Source organism: Taeniopygia guttata, chromosome 30 (genome assembly GCF_048771995.1).
Source record: "Taeniopygia guttata chromosome 30, bTaeGut7.mat, whole genome shotgun sequence".
NCBI classification, from domain to species: Eukaryota; Metazoa; Chordata; class Aves; order Passeriformes; family Estrildidae; genus Taeniopygia; species Taeniopygia guttata.
Window position 1 is genome coordinate 9,234,251 of NC_133055.1, and position 26,988 is coordinate 9,261,238.

The 26,988-nt window shown below is 55.4% G+C and overlaps 1 protein-coding gene and 1 long non-coding RNA gene across 2 annotated transcripts in view; one reads left to right on the top strand and one right to left on the bottom strand.

The window, feature by feature from the left end:
• LOC140680877 (uncharacterized) overlaps positions 1 to 26,988 on the top strand; it is a 359,672-nt gene that overhangs the window by 285,259 nt on the left and 47,425 nt on the right. The window contains exon 9 of the mRNA XM_072919762.1: positions 15,355 to 15,744. Coding sequence (XP_072775863.1) covers positions 15,355 to 15,744 — 390 coding nt within the window. The remainder of the gene's footprint in view (positions 1 to 15,354; positions 15,745 to 26,988) is intronic.
• On the bottom strand, positions 1,956 to 11,635 carry LOC140680935 (uncharacterized). Its single transcript, XR_012052281.1, has 2 exons — positions 11,328 to 11,635; positions 1,956 to 2,345 (listed from the first exon to the last, which is right to left on the bottom strand). It is a non-coding gene; the product is annotated as an uncharacterized lncRNA (long non-coding RNA).

Genomic DNA, 26,988 nt, shown 5'->3' on the forward strand with positions numbered 1-26,988 from the left:
GTTTTGTCTGGCGGTTTGGTGGTCTGTCATATCCCTCTGGAGCAGGGGTGTATGCGTCACAGGGAGGGTCCATGAGCGTGTCCTGCAAACTGAAACTCACAGCTTTTCGTTAGTTTCGTTCTGAAGGTCAGGTTTGATTGACCTGAGTGGACACCACCTGATTCTGTCCTCTTTTTTATATGAAGCGTTATAGCTATAATTGGGTGCTTTTCCAAGCTCGGGACGGCCCTCCCACTCCGTTCACTGGCGGGACTTCTTTGCATTGCCAGTGTCGGGGCCACAGTGCTTGGGGAAACATCGGGCAATCTGCTCTTGTGTCTGCCCAAAGCTGGAGCCCTATTACGTGGGGGTCCTGACTGCCATAAAGGCGGCATGTTCCCCACACCCTCAGGGGCTCTTTCCCTATTTTCATTGCCAGGGCCACCCAGGGGTCCCGTTCTGGGGCGTCCCCTGCTGACCCTGCGGCACAGGCGCTGGCGGGGGTATGAAGTATGGGGGCTCCCCGCCCCACTGGGGGTTGGCATAGATAAGCCGCCTTGTATTCGCGGCAGGAGGAGGCTGCGTGCGGGCCGCACGCCCCCTCCCTGTCCCGTTTCCCTGGGGCCGGGACCTGCATTCTTTAATGAGATGCCCTTTTCTCCCGCAGTCCCAACCGTATATTTCTCCCCAGCTGGTAAACTGGGTTGGTTCGTATTGTGACCGCTTTTCGGTGCGGCTTAGAGCTTTACTCGGTTTTGTCTTAAATCGCGTTGGCTCTGTTTTCTCCGTCTCAGAATCATAGCCGGCTTCCGGCAGCTCTCCCGAGCCGGCGGAGCTGCTGCCGGGCTCCGAGCCGGAAGTCGAATGCCAGCGCATTCCCGGGGCTTGGTGCCTTTTTGTCCGGCTCCGAGCTCGCTCCTCCCCGCGGGGGTGGCGCCGCTCCCGCCCCCCCGGCTTGCCCTGCCTCCTGCAGAGGGAGGTCTCTCCCTTAAATGGTAGCAGCCTCAAGTGCGGCTGCCGATTGGCTCCGCGCTCTCTGCCACTCTCCTCCTCTTTCTCCCGCACACGCGCGTCCCTGAAACCGCGCGCCTCCCAGGTTTTCGCGCCGAGACCACCCGCGCCCCGCCCCTCTCCTTGGCAGCCAGCGCCATTTTCAAAGGGGTGAGGTGGCGGCGTGGTTCGGATCTCCTCCGAGCCGCGGTTTCTGCGCCTCTGGCTTCCCCTGCCAGCCCCTGCCAGAAGCACTCTGCGCGCTGCTGAACCTCCGGCAACGGGTCGTGGACCAACAGCGGTGGGACGGACGGGGAAGCCGGGGTTTTCCGGGGGGCTTCCGCGGAGGGGATTGGGCTCTGATCCGGGGAAGGGGGTGATGCGCCGGGCCCCCCCCCAGGCCCCGCTACCGGGCGGATCGCTCTCAGGGGCAGTTTACGTTCCTGCCCCCACCCCTATCTTGGGAGTAACTAATAAACAGGTATGCGCCGCGCTCCACGTCTCCTGCTCTTCTATTGCCCTGCACAGGGCTTTCTCTACTTTGCCCCATGCCTTAAGGCTCTTGCAACTGCCTGAGGATTTCGTGTCCTCGGCCAGCGTGGCTGTGCATTTTTCCCATATTTCCGGATGTAAAACATCCACTGGGCGCTCCATCGCCCCAAGCTCAAGCAGCCTTGTTATGGCAAGATAAAAGTCTTTGAGCTTAAATTCGATACTCCATTGCTTATAAATGACACTTACGACCCTGGCGATGCTGTCCATGACGCTCGCGGGTCCTGGGACGTCTCCCTGTGCCAAGATATGGTCTGACCGCTCCGGCCGCTGCTCCTGTCCAGGTGTATCCCGTTACCCAAGCGAATCTTCCCGGGTTTCGGCACCAGATTTGTTGCCTTTATAAAAGACAACGGCGACCTGGTTCCAAGGAGCAGCACGGCGGCCCGGCCTGTCCGGACCACTCGGGCTAACGACAAAGACGCAGACACCAATTTGGTGGACGGTCGAAAGCCTTTATTATCTTATCTCCTGGGTTTAAATAGTCTTGGGGGTCTTTGCTACACCAGAGGGGGGTTTGGTGGGGTTTCTGTGTTAGTCGGGAGTGGAAAACTACTGGGTTAGGTGTGGTTACATGCTCTGGGGTTAATAGATAACGTGAGGCAGGGAGAAGGGGGAAGGGTCTCTCTTTCCGTCACATCCCGTGATCTTCAGTTCGCCTGTCCCTATCTACCACACAGGTGGCACCGCTGGACACTGCAAAGCTCCCGGATCCCAGCTGGAAGGAGATGAAATCCCAGCCCTCATAGCCGTACTGGTGGAATCCATGGACGCTCTGTTGGAAAGGAGGTCACAGCTGGAAACCCCCTGCACTGTGTGGAGACCTGGGAACAAGGAGAGAACGGACCCATGGAGTCATGTCCCAGCCCCTGGGAGCCCCTTGGAGCTCCCTGGATTCCCATCCCAGCCCCACAGATCCCTCCCATCCCCAGAGATCCCAGCCCAGCCCCTCAGAGTCCTCCATTCCCACAGATCCCAGCCCAGCCCCTGGCTCCCGCCACCGCCCCTGCTCTGGTTGTACCGGCCCCGTCTCCAGGTCACTGTCAGCCACAGGCCGGTTCCTGTCCTTGAGCAGGGTCTGGATATCCCAATATTCCAGCTCTGGCTATCCCAATATCCAAGGTCTGGCTATCCCAATATCCCAGCTCTGGCTATCCCAATGTCCCAGCTCTGGCTGTCCCAATATCCCAGCTCAGCTCCCGCCCCCATCCCCGGTGTCTGTGCCTCCATCCGGCCCCGCTCGCTGCCGCAGCGCTCACGGGGGGTCCCGTCCACGTCCCCCACAATCAAGGACTGGGGGACCCCCGGGCCGGGCTCTGACAGCGCCACTTCCAGGAACTGCAGGGAGTGGAGAACTGGGGGGACACAAAGATTTGGGGGAGCTGAGGGGGCTGAAAGTGAGAGTTTGGGGTTCCAGGGGGTCCACAGGCCAAGGAAAGGGGGACATGAAGAGATGGCAGAGATGGGAAGGAGGTTCAGGGGCTCAGAGCCAAGGAAAGGGGGTGCAGGGACTGGGAGAGCTGGGATGGGGTGTCCAGGGAATCCTGTGCCCAGGAAAGGGGGTGCCAGGGCTCCTGAGTGTGAGGAAAGGAGGAGCTGGGAGCTGGGAAAGGCAGGAATGGGGGCCCAGGGGTCCCAGGTCAGGGAAAAGGGTGGGGCTGGGGGCTGGGAGAGGTGGGGGATGGGAACAGGTTGTGTTAGTGCCGGATAAGGGGGTGCAGGGGGATCTCAGTGCCGGGCAAAGGGGTAAAAGGGTGTCTTGTTTCTCAGGAATGGGGGCGCAGGGGGGTCTCAGGGTCACAGAAATGGGGGGGCAGGGATGGAGAGGTAGAAGGGAGTTCCAGGGGTCCTTGAGCCCAGGAAAGGGGAGTCCAGGGTTTCCCAAAAAGGGGTACCAGGGTGGGGACACCCGGGGTGTTTGGGAAGGGGGAGTTCAGAGGGTCTCTGGTTTTGCACAAAGGTGGGGCTGGGGGCTGGGAAAGGCAGCAATGGGGGTCCAAGGTGTTCCAAGGTGTTCCAGGATCAGGCACACGGGAAATCTAGAGGCTGGGAACAGGGAAAAGGGGAGCAGAGGGCCCTGATGTCCGGAAATGGGGGATTCAGGGGAGTCCCTGTGCAGGATAAGGGGAGCAGGGGGGGCCTGGTGCCGGCAATGGCGATTCAGGGTCCCGGTGCCGGGGGTCCCACTCCCCCCTCGCCTGCCAGGAGCGCCCCCAGCCCCAGCGCTGGAGCCACCGCGCTGCTCCTCCTCACTCCCAGTATGATCCCAGTATGATCCCAGTAGGATCAGTCACCCAGGAGCTGCTCCCAGTATGATCCCAGTACAGCCCAGTCACTCCTGGCATCCCCCCACCCCTCTCTGCGTTCCGACCTGTCCCGGCTCCATCCCCGCCCCTCCCGCGGCTGCGGGGAGGAGGAGGAGGAGGGAGGAAGAGGCGGAGCGGCAGCGGGAGCAGCAGGAGGAGCGGGGAGGATGAACCGCGGGGCTCCGGCTCTGCCTGAACTCGCAGCACCCCGGGAGCGTCGCCCCCATCCCGCAGGTGCCCGGGCAGGGGGAGCTCGCCCCAAATATCCCGGGGCTCCCTGGGTTTGGGGTTTTTGGGGGGATGTTTGGAGCTGGCGGGGCTCCAAGGCCGAGCCGCAGCTGCCCTCGGGGGGACATCGGGGGTCCCCGGGAGGTGTTTTTGGGGGGTCCCGGTGCGGGTGGCGGCAGAGCCCCGGCGGGGCCGGGGGGATGCGGGTCCCCCCGCAGTGCGGGTTGGGCTTCCCGGCCGGGCCCTCCGAGCTCTGCCGGGGCCGCGTGGGGACCGCGCGGGAGCGGCGGGAGCGGCGGGGGGACCCCGGATTTGGGGAGCCCCGGGAGAGCCGCGGCTTCCCTGGGCGGGAGCGCAGAGAGAGGAGAGCCCCAGGAGCCCCAGCGGGGACCCCGAGAGGGGGGACCCCTGGCAGTGCCGGCACCCGGCAATGGGGGTGCTGGGGCTGGAGGGGCGGCATGGCCGGGAAAGGGGTTCGGGGGTACCGGGGCCGCCAGGGGCTGCTCCCAGCAGGTGCCCAGTTCCTACCCCTGTGTGCTTCCAGTCTCCTGGGCACTCCCAGGATGAGCCCAGTCAGTCCCAGTATCACCCTGGTCACTTCCCCTCACTCCCTGCAGGATCCCTGTTTCTCCCAGTATGAGCCCAGTCATTCTCAGTCATTCCCCATTATGACGCTATTTGCCCCCAGCAAGTCCCAGTTGCTCCCACTTTTCTCCGGTGTGTTCCCACTTCTCCCAGTTGCTCCTAGTATAGTCCCAGTCACTCCCAGTATGATCCCAATATGAGTCCAGTATGATCCCAGTCTCCCCCAGCAGGGCCCCAGTCACTCACACTTGCCCCCAGCATGGTCCCAGTGGCTCCCAGTGTGGTCCCAGTCACCACCTGCATGTTCTTAGGTACTCCCAGTACATCCCAGTTGCCTGGAACATTCCCAGAGTCTTTGCCAGGCACTCCCAGTTACCTCAGCATGGTTCAGCTGCCCCCAGTTTTATCCCAGTCACTGCCAGTACATCCCAGTTGTCACCTGCATGACTCCTGTCTTTCCCAGTTGCTCCCAGTTGCTCTCAGTGTGTGTGCATTTGGCTCCCAGCATGGGCCTGGCAGCTCCCAGTACCCCCCAGTCAGGGTCCCTTGGCACCCACTGTAATCCCAGTATGATCCCAGTCACTCCCAGTATGATGCCAGTGCCCCCCAGTGTGATCCCAGTTGCTCCCTGTCAATGCCAACATGACCCCAGTAACCACCAGTATGATCCCTATGACTCCCAGTCTCTCCCAGTATATCCCAGTCACTCCCAGCATACTCCCAGTCCCTCCCACTTCCTCCCAGTTACTTTCAGCATGATTCCAGTTGTTCACAGCCACTCCCAGTCAATCCCAGTATGATTCCTGTCACCCTCCATGGACCTGGCTCCTCCCAGTCTCACCCAGCATGGACCCGGCTGCTCCCACTGCGATCCCAGTATGATCCCAGTTGCTGCCAGAATAGTTGCAGTTGTTCCCAGTTCCTCCCAGTATGATCCCAGGTGTCCCTAGAATAGTCCCAGTCCCACTCAGCATGGTCCCACTCACTCTCAGCTGTCCCCAGCATGGTCCCAGCTGTTCCCAGTGTGGTTCCAGTCTCCCCAGTATGGTCACAGACACTCCCAGTGTATTCCAGTTGGCCCAGTAAGGTTCTGGTGACCTCAGAATGATCGCAGTCTTTCCCAGTTACTCCCAGTTGCCTCCAGCATGATCCCAGTTTCTGGCAGTTGCCCAAAGTGTGGTCCCAGTCGCTCCCAGTATGAACCCAGTTTCCCCATTTGTGGTCTCAGTCCCCTCAGCACAGTTCCAGTACTTTCCAGTTGGTCCCAGTTGCTTCCAATGTGTCCAGATTTTCCTCCCAACATGGGCCCAGTAGCTCCCAGTGACCCCCAGCCAGGATCCATTCACACCTGCTGGAATCCCAGTGGCTCCCAGGATGGTCCCAGCTGCACCCAGTCCCCCCCAGTATGGTTCCAGTCACTCCCAGTATGATTCCAGCCCTGCCCAGAATGACTCCCTGTCACTCCCAGGGTGGGCCCAGTTGCTCCCAGTCACCTCCAGCATGGTTCCAGTCACAGCCAGCACACTTCCAGTCATTCCCAGTATGATGCCAGCCAGTTCCAGTAGGATCCCAGTATGAATCCAGCATGAGCACAGCTGCTCCCATTATCATCCACTGTGGTTCCAGTTGTTCCCATTTACCCCCACTGTGGTTTCAGTCTCTCCCAGTGTATCCCAGTTGCTCCCACCATGTTCCCAGTCACTCCAGTTGTCCTCAATTGCTTCCAGCCTGATCCCAGTTGCTCCAAGTAAGATCCAGTAGGATCCCAGTTGCCCCCAGCATGCGTCAGTTGCTTCCTGTTCTCCCCAATGTGATCCCAGTTGCCCCCAGTTGTCCCTTGTATCAACCCCATCACTCCCCATATGATCCCAGTTGCTCCCAGCATGGTCCCAGTCATGCCCAATTGTCCCCGGTGTAGACCCACTCACTTCCACTCGCTCTCAGTTCTCCCCAGCATGGTCCCCGTTGTTCCCAGTGTGTTCCCAGTCACCCCAGTAAGGTTACAGACATCCCCAGTAAATCCCAGTTGCCTTCAGCATCTCTGTGGTCATTCCCAGACACTCCCAGTGATCCCAGTAAGGTGCTTGTTATCCCAGTATGATCTCAGTCATGCCCAGTATGTCCCAGTTGTCTCCAGCCTGCATCCAGTCATTCCCAATTCCTCCAGTTTGCTTGCAGCATGATCCCAGTTGCTCCCAGTTTTTCTCAGTTGCTCCCAGTAGCCCAAAGTGAGATCCCAGTTGCTCCCTTTCATCACCAGTATGAGCCCAGTAACCTCCAGTATGATCCTTGTCACATGCCAGTACTCCCAGTATGGTCCCAGTATAATCCCAGTAACTTCCAATCACTCGCAGTATGGTCCCAGTTACCTCCAGCTACATCAACCCAGTCAATCCCAGTATGATGCCATTTGCTCCCAGAGTGCTCCAAGTTGCTCCCAGTCACCCCCAGTACAGGGATGCTGTGCATGGTGTGTTCCCAGTCACTCTCAGACACTCCCAGTATTAGTCCAGTCCCTCCCAGTATGATCCAGAGATGACGCCAGTGTGCTCCCAGTCAGTGCCAATATGAACCAGTTGTGCTCCACATGGTTCCAGTTGCCCCTTTCACCCTCACTGTCCCTCCCAGTCTCTCACAGTGTCCCCCAGTTCCTTCCAGCATATTCCCACTCACTCCCAGTTCCTTCCAGCGCGATCCCATTTGCTCACAACCGCTCCCAGTCAGCCTAAGTGTCGTGGCACTCACTGCCAGTATGATCCCAGTCACCTCCAGCATGATCCCAGTATAAGCCCAGTCGTTTCCATTCATCCCCAGCAGGCACCCAGTGACTCCCAGTTCCTCCCAGTTGCTCCTAGCATGATCCCAGTTGCTCACAGCTGCTCCCAGTCACCCTCATCATGCTCCCAGTCCCTCCCAGTATATCCCATTTGCCCCCAGCATGGTCTCAGTTGGGCCCCGTAGGCTCCTACTCTGTGTCAGTATGATCCCAGTACGATCCCAGTCTCCCTCGGGGTGACTGCAGTCTGCCCTGGCATGGGCCCAGCTGCTCCCAGTATGATTCCAGTACAATCCCAGTACAAACCAGTCCTTCCCAGTGCTGCCACTCCTGGCATCCCCGAGCCCTCTGTGCGTTCCCCCCTCCTGATCTCCTGAGAGGAGCCCCAAGGGCGGCAGTGCCCAGGCAGGGTCCCCAGGCAGCCCCAGTTTGGATGTGCAGCCCCCAGTTTCCCCAGTTTGCCTCTCCTTTGGCCCGGGCCGGGTTCCCCCCTGGAACAGCGGCTGGGAGCAGCCGAGAGCCCCGCGCTGCCCATCCCGACCTGTCCCGGCTCCATCCCCGCTCCTGCCGCGGGCTGCCGGGGCTGCGGGAACGGGAACCGAGGGTGTCACTGCTGCTGGGGGAGGAGGAGGAGGGAGGGAAGGGAAGGGATGCAGGAGGAGCGGGAGGTGGGCTTAGGGGGGAGGAGGAGGAGGAGGAGGGGGGATGGAAGAGGAGGGGCGTCAGGAAGAGGAAGAGGAGGTTGAAATGCGGATCGAGCAGAGCAGAGAGAAGCGCGCGGTCAGCCCTGCCTGAATTTGCAGCCCCCACCTGTGGGATCATCGCCCCCCATCCCGCAGGTGAGCGGGGAGGGGGAGCTCGGGCCAGGTCTCCTGGGGGGTGCCTGGGTTGGGTTTTTTCGGGAGATGTTTGGAGAAGGAAGAACTGCGAAGCTGAGCGGAAAAGGCCCCTTGGGGGGACTCCTTGGAGCCCCAGCAGCCCAGAGCAGAGAAGGAGGGGAGAAGGGAGCCCGGGAGCCCAAACAGCCCCGGCACCCCTGAATGGGGAGAGCCAAGAGGGCGGAGCTTTTAGGATTGCTGGGACTCCCGGCAGCCTGGGGAGGGCGGGCAGCGAGGAGAAGTGGGACTCCCAATCCAAGCGTGACCCCAGCAGCTGGGACAGGGGGGAGCCCCGAACAGCAAAGGGGAGGGAGCAGGGACGGGGAACTCCTGGGAGGCTTTTTCAGGGTGTTTGGGAGGTTTTTATGGAGCCCAGGTGGCCAGGGACTTCTAGGGATGGACTGGGACAGAGGGAGATTCAAACTCAACGTGCTCATCCCTTGTTTTCCCCAAACCAGGATTTCCCATTCCCAGCCCCTGGGAGGCTGCGAGGAAGAGGAAGAGCCTCTCCTTGTCCTTCCTCCCCCAGGGCAGGAGCTGAGGATGGAGAGCAGGGAGGACAAATGCCCACGGCAGAACCTGGTGGAAGAGGCCGTTTTGAGCGGCTCCACGGCGCAGGAACCCGACGGGGAGGAAAAGCCCCGGAGATCCCGCACGAGGAGGGGCTGCAAACGCAGATCGCGGGGATCTGAGGGGGAAAGACCCACCCTGGGCCGGGGAGGCGGCCGGAGATGGAGCCAGAGCTCGGAGCTGGGGGTCCCTGAGCAGCTCCATGATGGGGAGAAGCCCCACAAGTGCTCGGAGTGTGGGAAAGGCTTCAGGAGGAGGTCTGAGCTGATTCTGCACCAGAGGACCCACAGTGGGGAGAGGCCCTACGAGTGTTCCAAGTGTGGGAAGAGCTTCAGCCAGAGTTCCCACCTGATCGTGCACCAGAGGACCCACACTGGAGAGAGGCCCTACAAGTGTTCCAAGTGTGGGAAGAGGTTTCAGACCAGCTCCTGTCTCCTCCGGCACTATCGGGTTCACAGGGAGGAGAGGCCCTTCTGTTGCCCCAACTGCGGGAAGGGATTCAGGGAAAACTCAAAACTCATCAGACATCAGCGCATCCACACTGGGGAGAGGCCCTACGAGTGTGGGGAGTGTGGGAAGAGCTTCAGCCGGAGCTCCAGCCTGATCACGCACCAGAGGATCCACACTGGGGAGAGGCCCTACGAGTGTTCCAAGTGTGGGAAGAGTTTTCGGACCAGCTCCTGTCTCCTCCAGCACTATCGGGTTCACAGGGAGGAGAGGCCCTTCTGCTGCCCCGACTGTGGGAAGGGATTCAGGTACAACTCCACCCTCATCCAGCATCGCCGCATCCACACTGGGGAGAGGCCCTACGAGTGTCCCCGGTGTGGGAAGAGATTCTCACAGAGCTCTATCTTGACCCAACACCAACGGAGGCACCGGTAAGGGAAGCCCTGCGAGTGCCCCGAGTGCGAGAAGAGCTAAACTCCATCCCCCACTGGAGGACCCACATTGGGTACAGACCTGGTGACCCACATTCCCTGTCATCCATGTTGGGAACACACCTGGCTGCTTCTCCTTTTGTGTTGACCTTCATTTTTTTCTCTTCTCAATCTCTCTGCACTCTAAAAGGCAAGAGGGATCAATCTTTCACCTCAAACCCACTCACATCCCACTGAAAACAACTGAATTTTAACCCACAGAGCCTCAATCCCACCTCAAATTGCTTGTTCTCACCTCAAAAAAAAACTCAATCCCACGCCAAACTCACTCAATTCCACAGCTGCCAGGGTGAGATGGGTTTGGGAGGAGACTGGGAGAAGTGAGACCCAATTTGGAGCGGTGAGATGGGGATTGTGTGGGGCTGGGTGGCCGGGATGTATTTGATAGCAAATAAAACTTTCAGATTTACTGATTTTTTTGCCGTTCATCTCCAGTCCGTGGCAGTTCTGTTTGCAGAGCGCCGCCTCACAGAGCGTCCCCTCACAGTTCCGCCCTTGGCCTGAGCCGCCCCTTTCCCCTCACGGTCCCGCCCTTTCCTCGCCCCTTTCCCCTCACGGTTCGCCCTTCAGGAGCGGGGATTGTGTGGGGCACTATGGTGTCTGTGCAAAGCCAGTACAGTCCCATTCGATCCCAGTACGGTTCCAGTATGATCCCAGTATGATACCAGTACAGTCCCAGTCACTCCCAGTAGGATCCCAGTAGGATTCCGGTAGAGCCCAGTCCCTCCCAGCGCTGCCGGGGAGGAGGAGGGGGAGGGATGAAGGAGGAGGAGGAGGAGGAGGGGGGATGGAAGAGGGGAAAGAGGTGGGGACGGGACACAGGAAGAGGAGGAGGAGCGATGGAAGATGAGGGATGAGGGAGCAGAAGGCGGTGGGGTTAGAGAGCAGCTGTCCAGCACTGGGGATGGCTTCTGCAGATCACAACATGCAGGATCTCGGTGCTCCTCAGTGTTTCCCAGATCCCAGTCCGGAGCAGGTTGGATGGTATTCAGGAAGAGGAAAGGAAAAAAAACAGTCCAGGGAAAGAATTGGACTGCTTAGGTAACCTAACTAGGAAGCAAAGGCAAAAGCAGAAGCAAGCAAAGCAAGCCAGGGCAGCGGGCAGCGGACACATGGACACGGGGACACACGGACACGGGGACACAGGGACACGGGGACACGGGGACACACAGACACGGGACACACGGACACGGGACACACGGACACGGGGGGACACGGGACACACGGACACGGAGCTGCCAGCTCTCCTGCCTCCCGCTGCAGCTGCCCGAGTGCTTTGGCATTGGCCTTTGCTGCCACAAGCCCTGTCCCAGGCAGGAAGCGCCATCCGTGTCCTCCTGCCCGTGCGTTGCTGGCTGGATTGCTGAAGGCTCCCAGGTGCCTCTGGATAGAGCTCCTCTGGAGCTCCTGTGGGGCCGTTCCCAGCCGTTCCCAACCGTTTCCAGATGTTCTCAGATGTTCTCCAGATGTTCCCCGCCACACCGCCGTAAAGCAAACCGCGCCTGCCGCTTCGCGACACCCTCACCTCGCCACACCGCCGTAAAGCGAGCCGCGCGGCGCGACAACATGGCGCCGCGCCGTTTGCCTCGGTGTATCCCGGCATGCCCCGCGCCCGCCACAGCCGCCGCCATTCCCGGCAGCCCCCGCGCCGCCCTCCGCAGCCGCCGCCGCCGCCGCTCCGGTGGGTGCCGGGATCGGGGAAAGGGGGAGCGGATCCCGCCGGGATCACCGGGATCGGCGCCGGGATCCGCCCCGAGCTCCGCTGCCGCCCGCAGGTCCCGCAGCGCGCCGCGCCCAGCTGAGGAAATGGTGAGGGAACGGCTCCTTCCCCCCCCCCCCCACACCCCCGCGGGTGGGAATGGAACCGGCCCGGAGCGAGCCCCGCCCCCCCCGCGGGTGGGAATGGAACCGGCCCGGAGCGAGCCCCGCCCCCCCCCGCGGGTGGGAATGGAACCGGCCCGGAGCGAGCCCCGCCCCCCCCCGCGGGTGGGAATGGAACCGGCCCGGAGCGAGCCCCGCCCCGCCCGCCCCCCCGGAGCTCCCAGTTCCTCCCAGTTCAAACCAGTAACGCCCCAGTATGGCCCCAGTTCATCCCAGTGAGCCCAAATCCCCTCCCAGTCCATCCCAGTAACGTTCCAGTAACTCCCAGTTCATCCCAGTAACCTCCCGGTTCCCTCCCAGTAACTCCCAGCTTGCTCAGTTCCCATTCCCAGTCCCTCCCAGAACAATCCCAGTCCCTCCCAGTTTGCCCAGTTTGGCTTCCCAGTCCCTCCCAGTTCATCCCAGTATGGCCCCAGTCCATCCCAGTAACTCCCAGTTCATCCCAGTCCATCCCAATCCCCTCCCAGTAACCCCAAACCCCAAACCAGTAACTCCCAGTTCATCCCAGTAACCCCAAACCCCATTCCCAGTCCCTCCCAGTCCCTCCCAGTCCCTCCCAGTACAAACCAGTTCATCCCAGTATGGTCCCAGTCCCCTCCCAGTCCCTCCCAGTACAAACCAGTTCATCCCAAACCCCTCCCAGTAACCCCAAACCCCAAACCAGTAACTCCCAGTCCATCCCAGTTCAACCCAGTCCTTCCCAGTTCCCTCCCAGTCCCTCCCAGTATAAACCAGTCCCCTCCCAGTCCATCCCAGTCCCTCCCAGTTTCATCCTAGTCAATCCCAGTCCATTCCAGTTCATCCCAGTAACCTCCCAGTTCAAACCAGTGCAAACCAGTAATGTCCCAGTCCATCCCAGTCCATTCCAGTCCATCCCAGTAACCTCCCAGTTCAAACCAGTTCATCCCAGTATGGCCCCAGTCCATCCCAGTAACATCCCACTTCATCCCAGTCCCTCCCAGTTCCTCCCAGTACAAACCAGTAACGCCCCAGTATGGCCCCAGTTCATCCCAGTGAGCCCAAATCCCCTCCCAGTCCATCCCAGTAACTCCCAGTCTCTCCCAGTTTGCCCAGTTTGGCTTCCCAGTCCGTCCCAGTTCATCCCAGTATGGCCCCAGTCCATCCCAGTAACTCCCAGTTCATCCCAGTCCATCCCAGTCCCCTCCCAGTAACCCCAAACCCCAAACCAGTAACTCCCAGTTCATCCCAGTAACCCCAAGCCCCATTCCCAATTCATCCCAGTCCCTCCCAGTCCCTCCCAGTTCATCCCAGTACTAACCAGTTCCATCCCAGTTCATCCCAGTATGGCCCAGCCCCTCCCAGTTCCCTCCCAGTCCCTCCCAGTATAAACCAGTCCCCTCCCAGTCCATTCCAGTTCATCCCAGTCCCCTCCCAGTCCCTCCCAGTACAAACCAGTAACGCCCCAGTATGGCCCCAGTTCATCCCAGTGAGCCCAAATCCCCTCCCAGTCCATCCCAGTAACTCCCAGTTCATCCCAGTCCATCTCAATCCCCTCCCAGTAACCCCAATCCCCAAACCAGTAACTCCCAGTTCATCCCAGTCCATCCCAATCCCCTCCCAGTAACCCCAAACCCCAAACCAGTAACGCCCAGTTCATCCCAGTCCATCCCAATCCCCTCCCACTAACCCTAAACCCCAAACCAGTAACTCCCAGTTCATCCCAGTAACCCCAAACCCCATTCCCAGTTCATCCCAGTCCCTCCCAGTTCATCCCAGTGCAAACCAGTAATGTCCCAGTCCATCCCAGTACTTCCCAATCCCCTCCCAGTAACCCCAAACCCCAAACCAGTAACTCCCAGTTCATCCCAGTCCATCCCAATCCCCTCCCAGTAACCCCAAACCCCAAACCAGTAACTCCCAGTTCATCCCAGTCCATCCCAATCCCCTCCCACTAACCCTAAACCCCAAACCAGTAACTCCCAGTTCATCCCAGTAACCCCAAACCCCATTCCCAGTTCATCCCAGTCCCTCCCAGTTCATCCCAGTGCAAACCAGTAATGTCCCAGTCCATCCCAGTACTTCCCAATCCCCTCCAGTAACCCCAAACCCCAAACCAGTAACCTCCCAGTCCATTCCAGTTCATCCCAGTACTAACCAGTTCCATCCCAGTCCCTCCCAGTATGATCCCAGTATGGTGTCAGCACAAAAGCAGCCCAGTCCCAGTCCCTCCCAGTATGATCCCAGTATGGTGTCAGGACAAAGCCAGCACAGTCCCAGTCCCTCCCAGTAGGGTCCCAGCAGAGCCCAGTCCCTCCCAGTGCTGCCACTCCTGGCATCCCCCAGCCCTCTGTGCGTTCCCCCCTCCTGATCTCCTGAGAGGAGCCCCAAGGGCCGGCAGTGCCCAGGCAGGGTCCCCAGGCAGCCCCAGTTTGGATGTGCAGCCCCCAGTTTCCCCAGTTTGCCTCTCCTTTGGCCCGGGCCGGGTTCCCCCCTGGAACAGCGGCTGGGAGCAGCCGAGAGCCCCGCGCTGCCCGTCCCGACCTGTCCCGGCTCCATCCCCACTCCTGCCGCGGGCTGCCGGGGCTGCGGGAACGGGAACCGAGGGTGTCGCTGCTCCTGGGGGAGGAGGAGGAGGGAGGGAAGGGCAGGGGTGAAGGAGGAGCGGGAGGTGGGGATGGAGAGGAGGAGGAGGAGGGGGTATGGAAGGGGAGGGATGGAAGAGGAGAAGGAGGTGGGGATAACGAAGAGGAGGAGGAGGAGGAGGAGGGGGGATGGAAGAGGAGGGGCGGCAGGAAGAGGAAGAGGAGGTTGAAAGGCGGATGGAGCAGAGAGAAGCACACGGTCAGCTCTGCCTGAATTCACAGCCCCCACCTGTGGGACCATCGCCCCCCATCCCGCAGGTGAGCGGGGAGGGGGAGCTCGGGCCAGGTCTCTTGGGGGGTGCCTGGGTTGGGTTTTTGGGGAGATGTTTGGAGAAGGAAGAACTGCGAAGCGGAGCAGAAAAGGCCCCTTGGGGGGACTCCTTGGAGCCCCGGCAGCCCAGAGCAGAGAAGAAGGGGAGAAGGCGGCCCGGGAACCCAAACAGCCCCAGCACCCCTGAATGGGGAGAGCCAAGAGGGGGGAGCTTTTGGGATTGCTGGGACTCCCGGCAGCCTGGGGAGGGCGGGCAGCGAGGACAAGGGGGACCCCCAATCCAAGCGTGACCCCAGCAGCTGGGACAGGGGGGAGCCCTGAACAGCAAAGGGGAGGGAGCAGGGACGGGGAACTCCTGGGAGGCTTTTTCAGGGCTGGATCTCGGTGTTTGGGAGGTTTTTATGGAGCCCAGGTGGCCAGGGACTTCTAGGGATGGACTGGGACAGAGGGAGATTCAAACTCAACGTGCTCATCCCTTTTTTCCCCCAAACCAGGATTTCCCATTCCCAGCCCCTGGGAGGCTGCGAGGAAGAGGAAGAGCCTCTCCTTGTCCTTCCTCCCCCAGAGCAGGAGCTGAGGATGGAGAGCAGGGAGGACAAATCCCCGCGGCAGAACCTGGTGGAAGAGGCCGTTTTGAGCGGCTCCATGGTGCAGGAACCCGACGGGGAGGAAAAGCCCCGGAGATCCTGCACGAGGAGGGGCTGCAAACGCAGATCACGGGGATCTGAGGGGGAAAGACCCACCCTGGGCCGGGGAGGCGGCCGGAGATGGAGCCAGAGCTCGGAGCTGGGGGTCCCTGAGCAGCTCCATGATGGGGAGAAGCCCCACAAGTGCTCGGAGTGTGGGAAGAGCTTCAGCCGGAGCTCCCACCTGATCGTGCACCAGAGGACCCACACTGGGGAGAGGCCCTACGAGTGTTCCAAGTGTGGGAAGAGGTTTCAGACCAGCTCCGATCTCCTCAAGCACTATCGGGTTCACACCGAGGAGAGGCCCTTCTGCTGCCCCGACTGCGGGAAGGGATTCAGGGAAAACTCAAAACTCATCAGACATCGCCGCATCCACACCGGGGAGAGGCCCTACGAGTGTTCTGAGTGTGGGAAGAGCTTCAGCCAGAGCTCCAGCCTGATCATGCACCAGAGGACCCACACTGGGGAGAGGCCCTACGAGTGTTCCAAGTGTGGGAAGAGGTTTCAGACCAGCTCCTGTCTACTCCGGCACTATTGGGTTCACATGGAGGAGAGGCCCTTCTGTTGCCCCAACTGCGGGAAGGGATTCAGGTTCAACTCCACCCTCATCCAGCATCGCCGCATCCACACTGGGGAGAGGCCCTACGAGTGTGGGGAGTGTGGGAAGAGATTCTCAAGGAACTCTCACTTGACCGAACACCAACGGAGGCACCGGTAAGGGAAGCCCTGCGAGTGCCCTGAGTGCGAGAAGAGCTAAACTCCATCCCCCACTGGAGGACCCACATTGGGCACAGCCCTGGTGACCCACATTCACTGTCATCCATGTTGGGAACACACCTGGCTGCTTCTCCTTTAGTGTTGACCTTCATTTTTTTCTCTTCTCAATCTCTCTGCGCTCTAAAAGCCAAGAGGGATCGATCTTTCACCTCAAAACCACTCACATCCCACTGACAACAAATGAATTTTAACCACAGAGCCTCAATCCCACCTCAAATTGTTTGTTCCCACCTCAAAAAAAACTAATCCCACACCAAACTCACTCAATTCCACAGCTGCCAGGGTGAGATGGGTTTGGGAGGAGATTGGGAGAAGTGGGATCCCAATTTGGAACGGTGGGATGGGGATTGTGTGGGGTTGGGTGGCTGGGATGTATTTGATAGCAAATAAAACTTTCAGACTTAGTGATTTCTTTGCTGTTCATCTCCAGTCTGTGGCAGTTCTGTTTTTCAGGGCACCACCTTCTCAGCTGATTGTGTTTGTGTCCTCCTTTCCCTCCCACCTCTCTTTGCCTGCTCTGTTTCTCTCTCCGTGTCTCCCTTGAGCCAGGGACCTCCAAAGACCCTCCCCCAATTTAATTTCCTCAGGGACCACCCAAGATCCTTCCCTGATTTAATTGTATCCTCCTCTAATTTAATTGCTCCCAATGACCCACCCCTGATTTTTAAATTATTTTATTTCCCAATTATTATTTTATTTCTTAGTCCAGGAGCTGAAGTTATGGAGGCCAGCAGTGAAATGTCTCTGTAGGATTTTGCTCCACTTGGCTTTCAGCCCCTTCTCAAGAGCTTTGCCTTCAAGGGCAAAGGGAATGTCTTTTCCTGGCTGGGAGCTGAAATTCCAGACCTCTGGAATGTGTGCAGGGCCATATAGACTGGGATCAACCAGAGATTGGGATCAAATATGCACTGAGATCCTGTGGTCTAGGATCAACTAAGGACTGGGATCAATTAGGGACTGGGGCCCTACAGACTGGAATGAACTGAACTGGGATCAAATACGGACAAGGATCAAACATGGACTGGGATCCTATGGACTGGTATCAACAAGGGACTCGGATAAAATAGGGACTGGGATCCTACAGACTGGGATCAAATTGGGACTGAGATCATATGGACTTGGATCAACTGGAGACCTGGATCAACTACGGACTGTGTTCAAATAGAGACTGGGATCTGATGTGGATTGGGATCCTATGGACTGGGATCAAATATAGACTGAGATAAAATCGGGACTGGGATCAGATATGGACTGGGATCATATGGCCTGGGATCATATGTCTTGGGGAAGCTCAAATAGGAAAGCCTTATAAATATGACTGCCTGGCAAAAGGTTTAGAAAATACAGAGACTGAGATGGTAACAAGTTGTGACATACCAAACCGTAGTTACTGCACAAGTAGAACACAATAGTACAGCCAGGATGAAGACAATCCCCCCTTCTGGTTGAACAATGCCCTTACCTACAGGTAGGTCCAAGGGTCAAATGGACTGTTGGATCTCACCCCAATGTACGGTTCATCCCATGTAACCCTCCCCTGAAGCACCAGGAGTCTGTGACCCCATTGGCCCGAGTCTTGTTCCAGCCCACCTTGAAGCCCTGACAAGGAGTCCCTGAGGAGCCAGACGCTCTCTTGGAACTTCCTTTCTCTTGGAACTGCCCCTCTCCTGGAACATCCTCTTGGGATCCTCTCTTATCTCCCTCTACCCCTTGCCTCTCCCTTCCCCCACGCCCTCGGGCCTGCCACGGGTCAGGTCTGGTGACTCCAAGCAGGGCCTTTCACCCTCTCTAATAAACCAGATATTCTAAGGGCATCCACCCAAACCGTCCTGGAGTCCAGCGTCCTCGCAATATGGACTGGGATCAACTAGGGACTGGGATCAAATATAGTCTGGGAACAAATACGGACTGGGATCAAATATGGACTGGGATCAAATATAGTCTGGGATAAAATAGGGACTGGGATCAAATATGGACTGGGATCAAATATAGTCTGGGATAAAATAGGGACTGGGATCAAATAAGGACTGGGATAAAATAGGGACTGGGATCAAATATGGACTGGGATCAAATAGGGACAGGGAACAACTAGAGATTGGGATCAAATACGGAACTGGGATCCTATGGACTGGGACAAACTGGACTGGGATTATATGGAATTGAGATCCTATGGAACAGCATAAACTTTCTAATATGACGCATATAATATTCATTGTAACACTTGCGAAAAGCCAATTATAAATATGCATTTGTCACAATCTCTCCTCCTATTCTTTATAAATCATTTGGCTTGAGCAATATTTCTTATCCTCTTGCATTCTTTGGACTCTGTTGGTAATCAAATAAAACATGGGATTAAACAAAGAAGAAATATCACTTGTAACACATAAAAGGAAGAATCCTAATTTCTTCCACCATCCCATTCTCAATACATTACCCCACCTGTTAGTTTTTAACATTATTTTCCCTTTGGTTTTTTTTGACTGATACCAGGGTCATAATTTTTTTCTGATATCCTTTGTTTTTTCCAGGATGATGCCCTCATTGCCATCTATTTTCAACAATCTGTACACCCCCTTCTTTAGCCAATAAATAGCGTAAAGCCAGCCTATTTTAATACACTGCAGTTATAGTTTGGCTTTGCTGACTCAATATTAATTCCAGTGCCTGAGCAGCTTTGTTTGTTATCTCCTCTATAACTGCTTGGAGTCCTATAATGCAATGCAGTATATAATTTGGGGTTAATACAGAGCTAGATTGCTGTGCTGGTTTCACCTTTTTGTTTACTAATTGCCTTTTTTACCGAATCTTGGACTATATCTCTAAGATCAAATGTAAACCAAATCCATCTCTCTCCTTTTGGACATTCCATGCCCCAAGTATTACTACTTTTTCCTAAGTTCCTAAGTAATCCAATATTTTTCCCCATTTTGCCTGCAGGTACTCAATTTGGGTGGGTCTGTGGCTGTTGACATGGGTGTGTGTAACAAAAAGGAACTTTGGTTCCTTTCCGTGTAATACTTTCTGTAGCATTTGGGACACGATCTTGCTGGTATCTCAGAAGGGAAAAGACAACAAATGAGAGACAGAAACAGGAATGACAGAGGTCTGGCATGGCTTATACCCCCACCTCCCCTGCCTATGGGGTTGCTTCCCACAGCAGGTACGTGTGATCTTCTCGGTGGTGAGTACAGTGCTCAGTCCAGGCTTGCCCTCTGTTTCCCTTGTCACTCCTTTTTACTCATTTTTTTAGGCAAGTCCTTTTCGACACTCCTTAACTGTGGCTTCCCACCATTCCTCAGGTATCTCTCACTCAACAGGCACTAATAATCCATCCACAAAACAAAGTTATTACTTCAGTTGTTTTGGGTTCTATCTGTATAGGGAATTGATTCAGTACTCGTTACCTCTTGCAACAAGAACATAGATTTTGTGAACTACAATGCCAATTATTCTCATAATTTAAACGTTCACTTATAACCCATCTGCCATGTCCAATATGAGGATGAATCAAATAAAGTATACAGTATAGTACTGATGGCAATTTCCCTTCTTCCCTGTACAAGCCACAGGCTGAGGCCAGGCTGTAAGAACTCTTTGGCTGAAACACTCCCGATCCTCCTGTTTGAAGTGGCAGTGTTCCTCTGCCAAGGAGGTGTCGAAGGCGTCTCAGGGTTTATTCAGGCAGGGCTTAGAACCAGTGATGCAAGCTTTGCCTTATTTCTCAGTGAGGTGTTGTTCTTTGTACCTGCCTTGGATCATTTGGGTCTTCCCAAACCATTACCACCCAGTCCTGGTTGGAAGTCAATTTGGTATCACCCGGTTTAGATGTGATAGTTCATTCCTCAAGTTTCTTCACAAGTCCTTTGGTTTTGCTGGCATGAATTCACCCTCTTTCCATGGTTTGGATTGCTGCTTTAATGGTACCTGGAAAGGATTTCTTAATAGCACAGTGTTAAAAGAAAAACAATACTGCATTAGCTTTTACCATTAGTTTTCTTTAAAATTTTCTGAGTTTAACTAAACTCTTTTTCTACAGCCACTTCTTCTTCTTGTACCCAGCTGTATTAATATCTGCAGAAACCAATTCTTCTTCCTGTGAGCTATAATTAGTTAAATAAAAAAGACCAGGCCAATTTTAACATGAGATGTATCACATCTCTTGCCTTTTACTTTTTGGGTAACATTTAACTGTTTTAGTCTTACAGACTTTAAGTCTTCAGAACAAAAGCCTTCTCTTCTTAACAACAGCAATCAGAAAGAAAAAAGAAATCTTGCTTAAGACAATAAACCACTTTGTGAGAGTCACAATCTCTGCCTTGATCTTATCTCTACTGGTGGTCCTGTTCACAGCCTTGGGTTTAACTCTGTCCTTCCCCACTTCCCCCCCTCCTTGTTGTCACTCTGCCTAGCAGGAATGGGGGAGAACTTACAGATAGCTGTGGCTGAGGGGACCTTGGGGGTGTATTTCGCTCTCCCCTTCGCTCTCTTTCTCTCTCTCTCTCCCTTTCTCTCTCTTTCTCTTTCTTTTTCTCTCTTCACATTTCAGCAGCCACATTCACATATCAGTCCACTTTCTAACATTAATTCTACATCCTGGAGAGGTGAGTCTGCCAATCACCTCTCCCCCCTTTTTCAACTTCCTTACAAAGTAAATTACTTTTGTTATGCGTGTTCTGCAGGCCTGTAATTCACGGCACCCTCCACCAAGGCTACCAGCCACTCACAGCTGACAGTGCACAAATAAAGACTTGGTTTGCTATCACAATTTTTCCATTCACAAGCTTGAAAAGGTTGCAGGAACAAAGTAAACAACAACTTACTTCCAAAGTGACCCTGCCTGCACCAAAACAAATTTAAGGCAATGCTAGTTAGTGCAATGCAATTTGCAAGGAAGCCAAGGTTTGATTTGGGAAGGCCATCTGAGGACACAGAGCATGAGTTTTACAAATCTGTATTTTGAAGAGGGAATGGACAAAATATGAATAGAGTTGAGGGCAGGGGGAGGACAGCAAGTGAGGAATTTTTCTCTGCAATACTCTCTTTTCGACTGCCAGGAAACACTCTAACACTCTCTCCAAGGAGATAAAGAAAAGCTCATAAAAAACAATCTACATTACATATACTACCATTCATCTACATTTACTCACTTTTATTTTTCACTAACTCTCACATACAACAAGAAGATACTTTTTACTTTCAAACAGTCTACATTACTTATCTACACCCTGAGTGCTGTTGGAATGTTAAACCCTCAACCCAGCAGGTTTGAATCCTGGATGCTCTTGGGCACTCTTATCCCTCAATCCGGCACTCCACGGGGTTCCTCTTCTTCCTAAGATCCAGTCCCAGTTTCTCTGGGAGGGATTCTCTCTTTTTTATCACTTGCTTGGTCTCTTTACTGGCCGTTTTTCACATGAAAAAGACGAAAAGCAGCATGAGAGACTACAGCAATCACTTGGCAAGTCTGGGATACCCAGCAGCTTCTGTCACACACATTCATTCCCCCCTTATCTGCCCCATCCCAACAAATACTCACCTATCCTTTGTCCTTGGGTCTTGGTTCTTTGTGTACACTTTAGTCTTGGGGCTAATTACTGCGGTTTTAGGGAATGCTTTCCCTTTTCTTTGTTTTATTGTCTCCTTTTGCCCATAGATCATAACCTGTGTCTGGTCACACACCAGGGGAACAGAGCGAGGCTGCCTAAATAGGGCAGGACCCGTCTTCCTCACCCTGACTCTCCAAGGCCCCGGCAGAGAGGTGTTAAAAACCATCCTTTGCTACCATAATTGTGAAAAACGCCAATCACTTGGCTGTTAAGTTTTTAATAATAATAACATGGTTATTAAAATAGTAATACAATTAGAGTAATAAAAATTTAGAGTTAGGACAATTACAAGACAATAAAAAGCAAAGACTTAAGGATGTCCAGATGCTCTGGGGCACTTAAGCCACAACAAGCATACCTTGTGAACAAAGGAATCACCCCTAAAACTACACTATTGCATATTCATATATCCTTCATGGTTATGCATACATTCTATTTAAAACAAGAAACTCTGTCTGTTATATGCCAACTATTTCCCTTAATCCCCATGGCGTCTTCGAGTCTGAGCAAGGCCTGAAGAAATTAGATTCTTCTGACAAGAAAACCATAAATTCCTCTTCTTTGGAAGATTTGGGTGTTCTGTGATGGTTATGTCAAAGCGAGTATGTCATTCCTTAAAAGAAAACCCAGATACATAGTTTCTATTTTAACTACTAAAGCTTCAATTTAACTACACAACTACATTTACAGTACTATTAAAATGTTAATACAGCACTACTATTCAAACTAACATATGTGCATTATTCACCTTGGGCGTCTGGTGGAGTATCCCCGGAAAGTGCCCATCTCTGCAGGGAGCCACGTGTTTTCAATTGTAAATTAGGTCTTTCTTTCTCTGTCATCTGTGGTTTCCAGTCTTTCCCGGCTGGGTCTTCAGGTCTTTTAAAACTTTAAGAATCTTTTTCTACAAGCACAACTGACTTCATGTATGTTTTATATAAGCACGAATTATTCCATAACATATATTACAAGGGGGCTGCAGAGATTCCTTCTGCAGGTCCGTGGGGATGCAGAGATCCCCCTGCAGGTCCATGGGGATGCAGAGATCCCCCTGCAGCCCCTGGAGGAGCCAGGCTGGAGCTCGGGGATGCCTGAGAGGAGGCTGTGACCCCGTGGGCAGAGGGGCCCCGCTGGAGCAGCCTGGCCTGGCAGGACCGAGCCCGTGGCACAGTGACCCACGCTGCAGCACTTGGAGGGGGCTGTGGCCCAGGGGATGGACTCGGCTCGGAGAAGTTCCTGGAGAAGTCTCGGCTGGGAGAGAGCGCAGGGTGCAGCAGGGAACGACTCCTGTCCCTGAGCAGAGGGAGAAGCCGCGGGGGATGAGCTGAGCACGGCCCCATTCCCTGTCTCCTGCCCTGCCGGGGGAGGAGGTGCAGCTGGGAGCAGGGAGGCGTGGGGAAAGCTGCATTTAAGGCTCTGCACTGACTTCTCCTCATCCTGCTCTGAGTCTTTGGAGTTTTCTGCCAGAAATCTCTCCCCTCCCCCGCTCACCCACAGGGCTTTGGGCAGGTTTCCCTTTTTGGGGGAAATCAAAGCGAGGCACCGATGCACTAATGAGGGGCAGGAGAATTGAGGCTCCCGGGCTTCCCGCAGAGCCGGAGGCACGGAAGGCGCAGGGCCGGGAAAGCCGTGGCGGGAGGTGCGGAGAAGTTTGTTTGTGTGGGCAGCTCAATCCCGCCTCGGGCCCGGGCCCGTCCCGGGGCTGTTGCTCATCTCCGGCTTTGCCCTCACGCAGCGCGGGGGGCCCTGAGAGCGCGGGGCGAGTCTGGGCCGTGCGCAGAGCCCGCCCCGGGCTCGCTGCCATTGGCCGCTGGTGCCGTCAGTCGCGGTTGCGGCGCGCTGATTGGTGGGAGCGGGGCGCAGCACGGCCCCGGCGGCGGGCTGAGGGCGGCCGTGGGCGGGCAGCGGCGCCATTGGCGCCGGGAGCGTCTGTGCGGGCCCGGGAGCGGCGGCAGCGGCCGGAGCGCGGTGAGGCGGCGTCGGCGGAGCTCGGAGGCGGCCCTGGCGCAGGTGGGAGCCGCGCTGGGTTCTGCGGGGGCTCGGGGCTGGCTGCGGGCAGAGGGGGCGGCAGGGGGCTGCGGCGGGTCGGTGGTGCCGTGTCCGGCCCGTGCCGGCCCCGGGCTGAGGGCGCGGCGGGAGCGGCTGCCCGCGGTCTCCTTCCCGCCGGGGCCTGGGCAGGAGCCGCTGCCGGAGCAGCGCTGGCTCGGCCCGGCTGCTGTGGGTAGGACAGAGGGGGCTGCCCCGCGGCCGGGAGCGTGCGGGGAAATTCCCGTCGCCGGAGGTTTCTGTGGCCGGAGGAGAGCGAGGAGTCCTGTAAAAGTTACTTTATTGCCGAGCAGGGGGAGAGGCCGTGGGGCATTTGCCGTGCGCTCTCTGCCATGGTTGTAGTCCGCAGCCTCCTTTTTATCCTCATTTTCCCGGCCGCATCTCCCTCTGCCTTTGCCCACGGGCTGAGGTCCTTGGAAGGTTCAGACTTCCCGATGCGCCTGCTGCCTGTCCTCGTAAATATGCACCCTCCTTTTGTATAACAGCCGATATTCATGGCTCTGTTAAGTCTTTGTTCTCCTGGAAGTTCGGGAATTTTGCGGGACTTTGAGAAATTGTGTGGCTCAATTTGTGAAATTTATTGGAACTGATAGTTTCCCCCGTTACTTCCTTATCTACAAGTGCCTGGACCTATCACCAGGCAGATTCACTCCTCGACTCTGTTTTGTTCTTCCCGGCTCCTCTTTAGTTTTGGGATTATTCTCGGTGCCCTCATTCCCTGTCCTTTTGTAGCCGTTTGTGGATCAGGAGGCCTGGCTGCCACCTGCATCCCCTGCCTCAGCTGCTGGATGAGCTGCACTGCCAAGGTGTGGAGCATGGTAAAAAGATGAGAGTTGCTGCAGCACAGAAGAGGAGAAGCAGCATTTGTTTAACCCCTGGTGTGCCGGGGAGCCACGAAAGCGTGTACCATTCCCATCCTTTCTGTGTTTGGACCAATACATAAACTGCTCTCCTATTTCCTTTGTTATCTTTTTCAGCACTTTACCTTTGTCATCTCTTTTCCCACAGCAGTTTGGGCCATTTAGTTTTCCACAGACTCCTGGTTTTTCTGCTCACAGATAATCTGATCCCATCCCCATGTGAAATGTTGTGTTCCTCATTGCAGTGGATTGGTCAGCAGGAAGGTCAGGAGCTGGAGCTGTCTGGTTGGTTTTTTTCGAGGACAGTTTGTATTCTAATGATGCCATTGAAATGATAAATGGGTTCTCTGCTTCCTGATATGAATTGGTTTGGGTTCCCAGGGGCTGGTCTGTGGTGTTGTAGGATTTTTTCTGGTGGCCCTTCCTCTTTTCCCCATTTCTGGGTGCTCCCTCAAGCTGAGCCTGCATCAATGACTGCATTTTTCTAATTACATCATCAAATACTTGAATTCCAACTAATTTCCCTGGACTTGTTCTAGCAAAAGCCCCAGTGCTCTGATACACCCTGTACAGCACAGACAGTGGCAGCAGATGTTGGAGTGGGCAGAGGGATGATCTCCCCCTTATTTTAGTGAAGATTTCACAACATTCTCCATTTGCTGTTTCCCTTTGCAGCCTCAGCCATTTCTGTTTCAGAGTCAGATCCTCACCATGGGCTCTGCCTTCAGCCGTGCAGATTCCATCTGTGCAAGCAGGCAGAGCTTGGGGTGAGGGGCAGAGGGAATCAGCCAATTCCTGCCCCAGGCAAGAAGAGCCAGGTACATTGTCCCCACTCTGCCCCAGCAGTGTTAATTTGCATTTCTAAAGCTCCTCTCCTGGGTGCCTGGAATGCAGCTTCTCTTCCAGAGCAGCTTCAGCAGCTTCACGTGTGCCCCCCCCAACCTGCTGCTTTTTCTTTTTTTTTTTCTTTCAAATCTTCTATTTATTTTCTTTTCCTTCAAATCTTCTATTTATGGGTTAAAGGGTCACCTTTAAATCTCTTCTAGCTTCACAAAATGTTGCCTAAAGGTTAATGTCGAAAAACCCAGACCAAAATTTTTCTATCTCTAAGAGCCACACACAAACATACACAAAAAATTTCCAAGTCAATTAAATTTTTTCTACTTCTCCTCTAAGTAAAAACTCATTCTCTCATCCCTGACCCAAACCCAACCGGCAATATAGAAGTAGGAGTATTTTAAAAATACTCTAATGCTCCAAACTTAGCACTGAAACTGCAGGAAAAAGAAAAACTCTACCACTATGTCTAGTGGAAGAGTCAAAGCATTCCTTGATTCTGGCCAGGATGTGCAACAGAAATCATTCCATCCCCACATAGCCCGGGTGTGCAGAGAAAATCGTTCCATGGCACGTAAAGTATCAGTAAAATATATCGGAGTATATAATAAATAAAATACTATCGGAGTAAAACCTTAGTGGCTTTTACTAGATTTTTCCCAAATACAGTCTGAACCAGTCTAAATCCACTGGTTTAATGTTCCAAAGTTTCAAGTTGTGCAGTTTTTAGTATTTGGTTTCCTATTGGACCCGGATTTCTTTGCTTCTGCTGTTAATGAGGTGGGAAGTGCTGGATTTCCTTCTCAGCCTTTTGCAGACCAGGTGTCTGCAGCCCTGGCAGTGTCTGGGGTAGGTGTTGGTTACTGTTTGCTGCTGGGGTTGATGTTTTGCTGCTGGGTGTTATCTTTGTGGGTATCTTTTGGGCCATTCCCAGTGTGTTGAGGTGTTAAACTCATCTCCATTGAGTGGTGTAACATCCCTTAACAAAACCTTTAACATTTCTTTCCCCAGGGCCAAGGCAAACCGAGCCTGAGTAGAGAAATGAAAGGTTAACAATGTTAAAGTCTATGAGCTGGTGTATTTTCCATCAATGCCATGGCAGGCAGGGCAGTGTGTGAGTGTAAGTGAGAGCCAGAGTGGAATTGTGCCGTGCTCTTGCCCAGCAGCTGTGGCAGGGCAGGCCCAGAGAGCGCTGAAGCTGCAGCAGTGGCAGCAAGGGCTGTCCCCGGTGCTGGAGCTGCCAAAGGAGGGTGGCCAGGCCGAGGATTTCAGCAGAGGATGTGTGGGCAGGCCCAGGGCCTTGCCCCGCTGTGGAGCCCTGGCTGCTGCTGCGCTGCCTTCAGTGCAGGCTCAGTGGGGGCCTCCCATCCTCCTGCTGCAGGCGGGAAGTGCAAATCTCCGGGGCTGCAGAGACCTGGAGCCGAGGCTGAGGGGTCCCCCCCGTGCTCAGCTGTGCTGGCGGCTGTTTCTGGCCTCGGGGCCACTTGGCACGGGCCACGCCACTTGGCCACCAGTGGTGCTGCTCTGCACTCCTTAGGCAGGAGCCGATGTCCTGCTGGGATGTTGGCAACAGCAAAGTGCCAAGGCAGGCTCTGTGCCAGCCCAGCTTCCTGGGG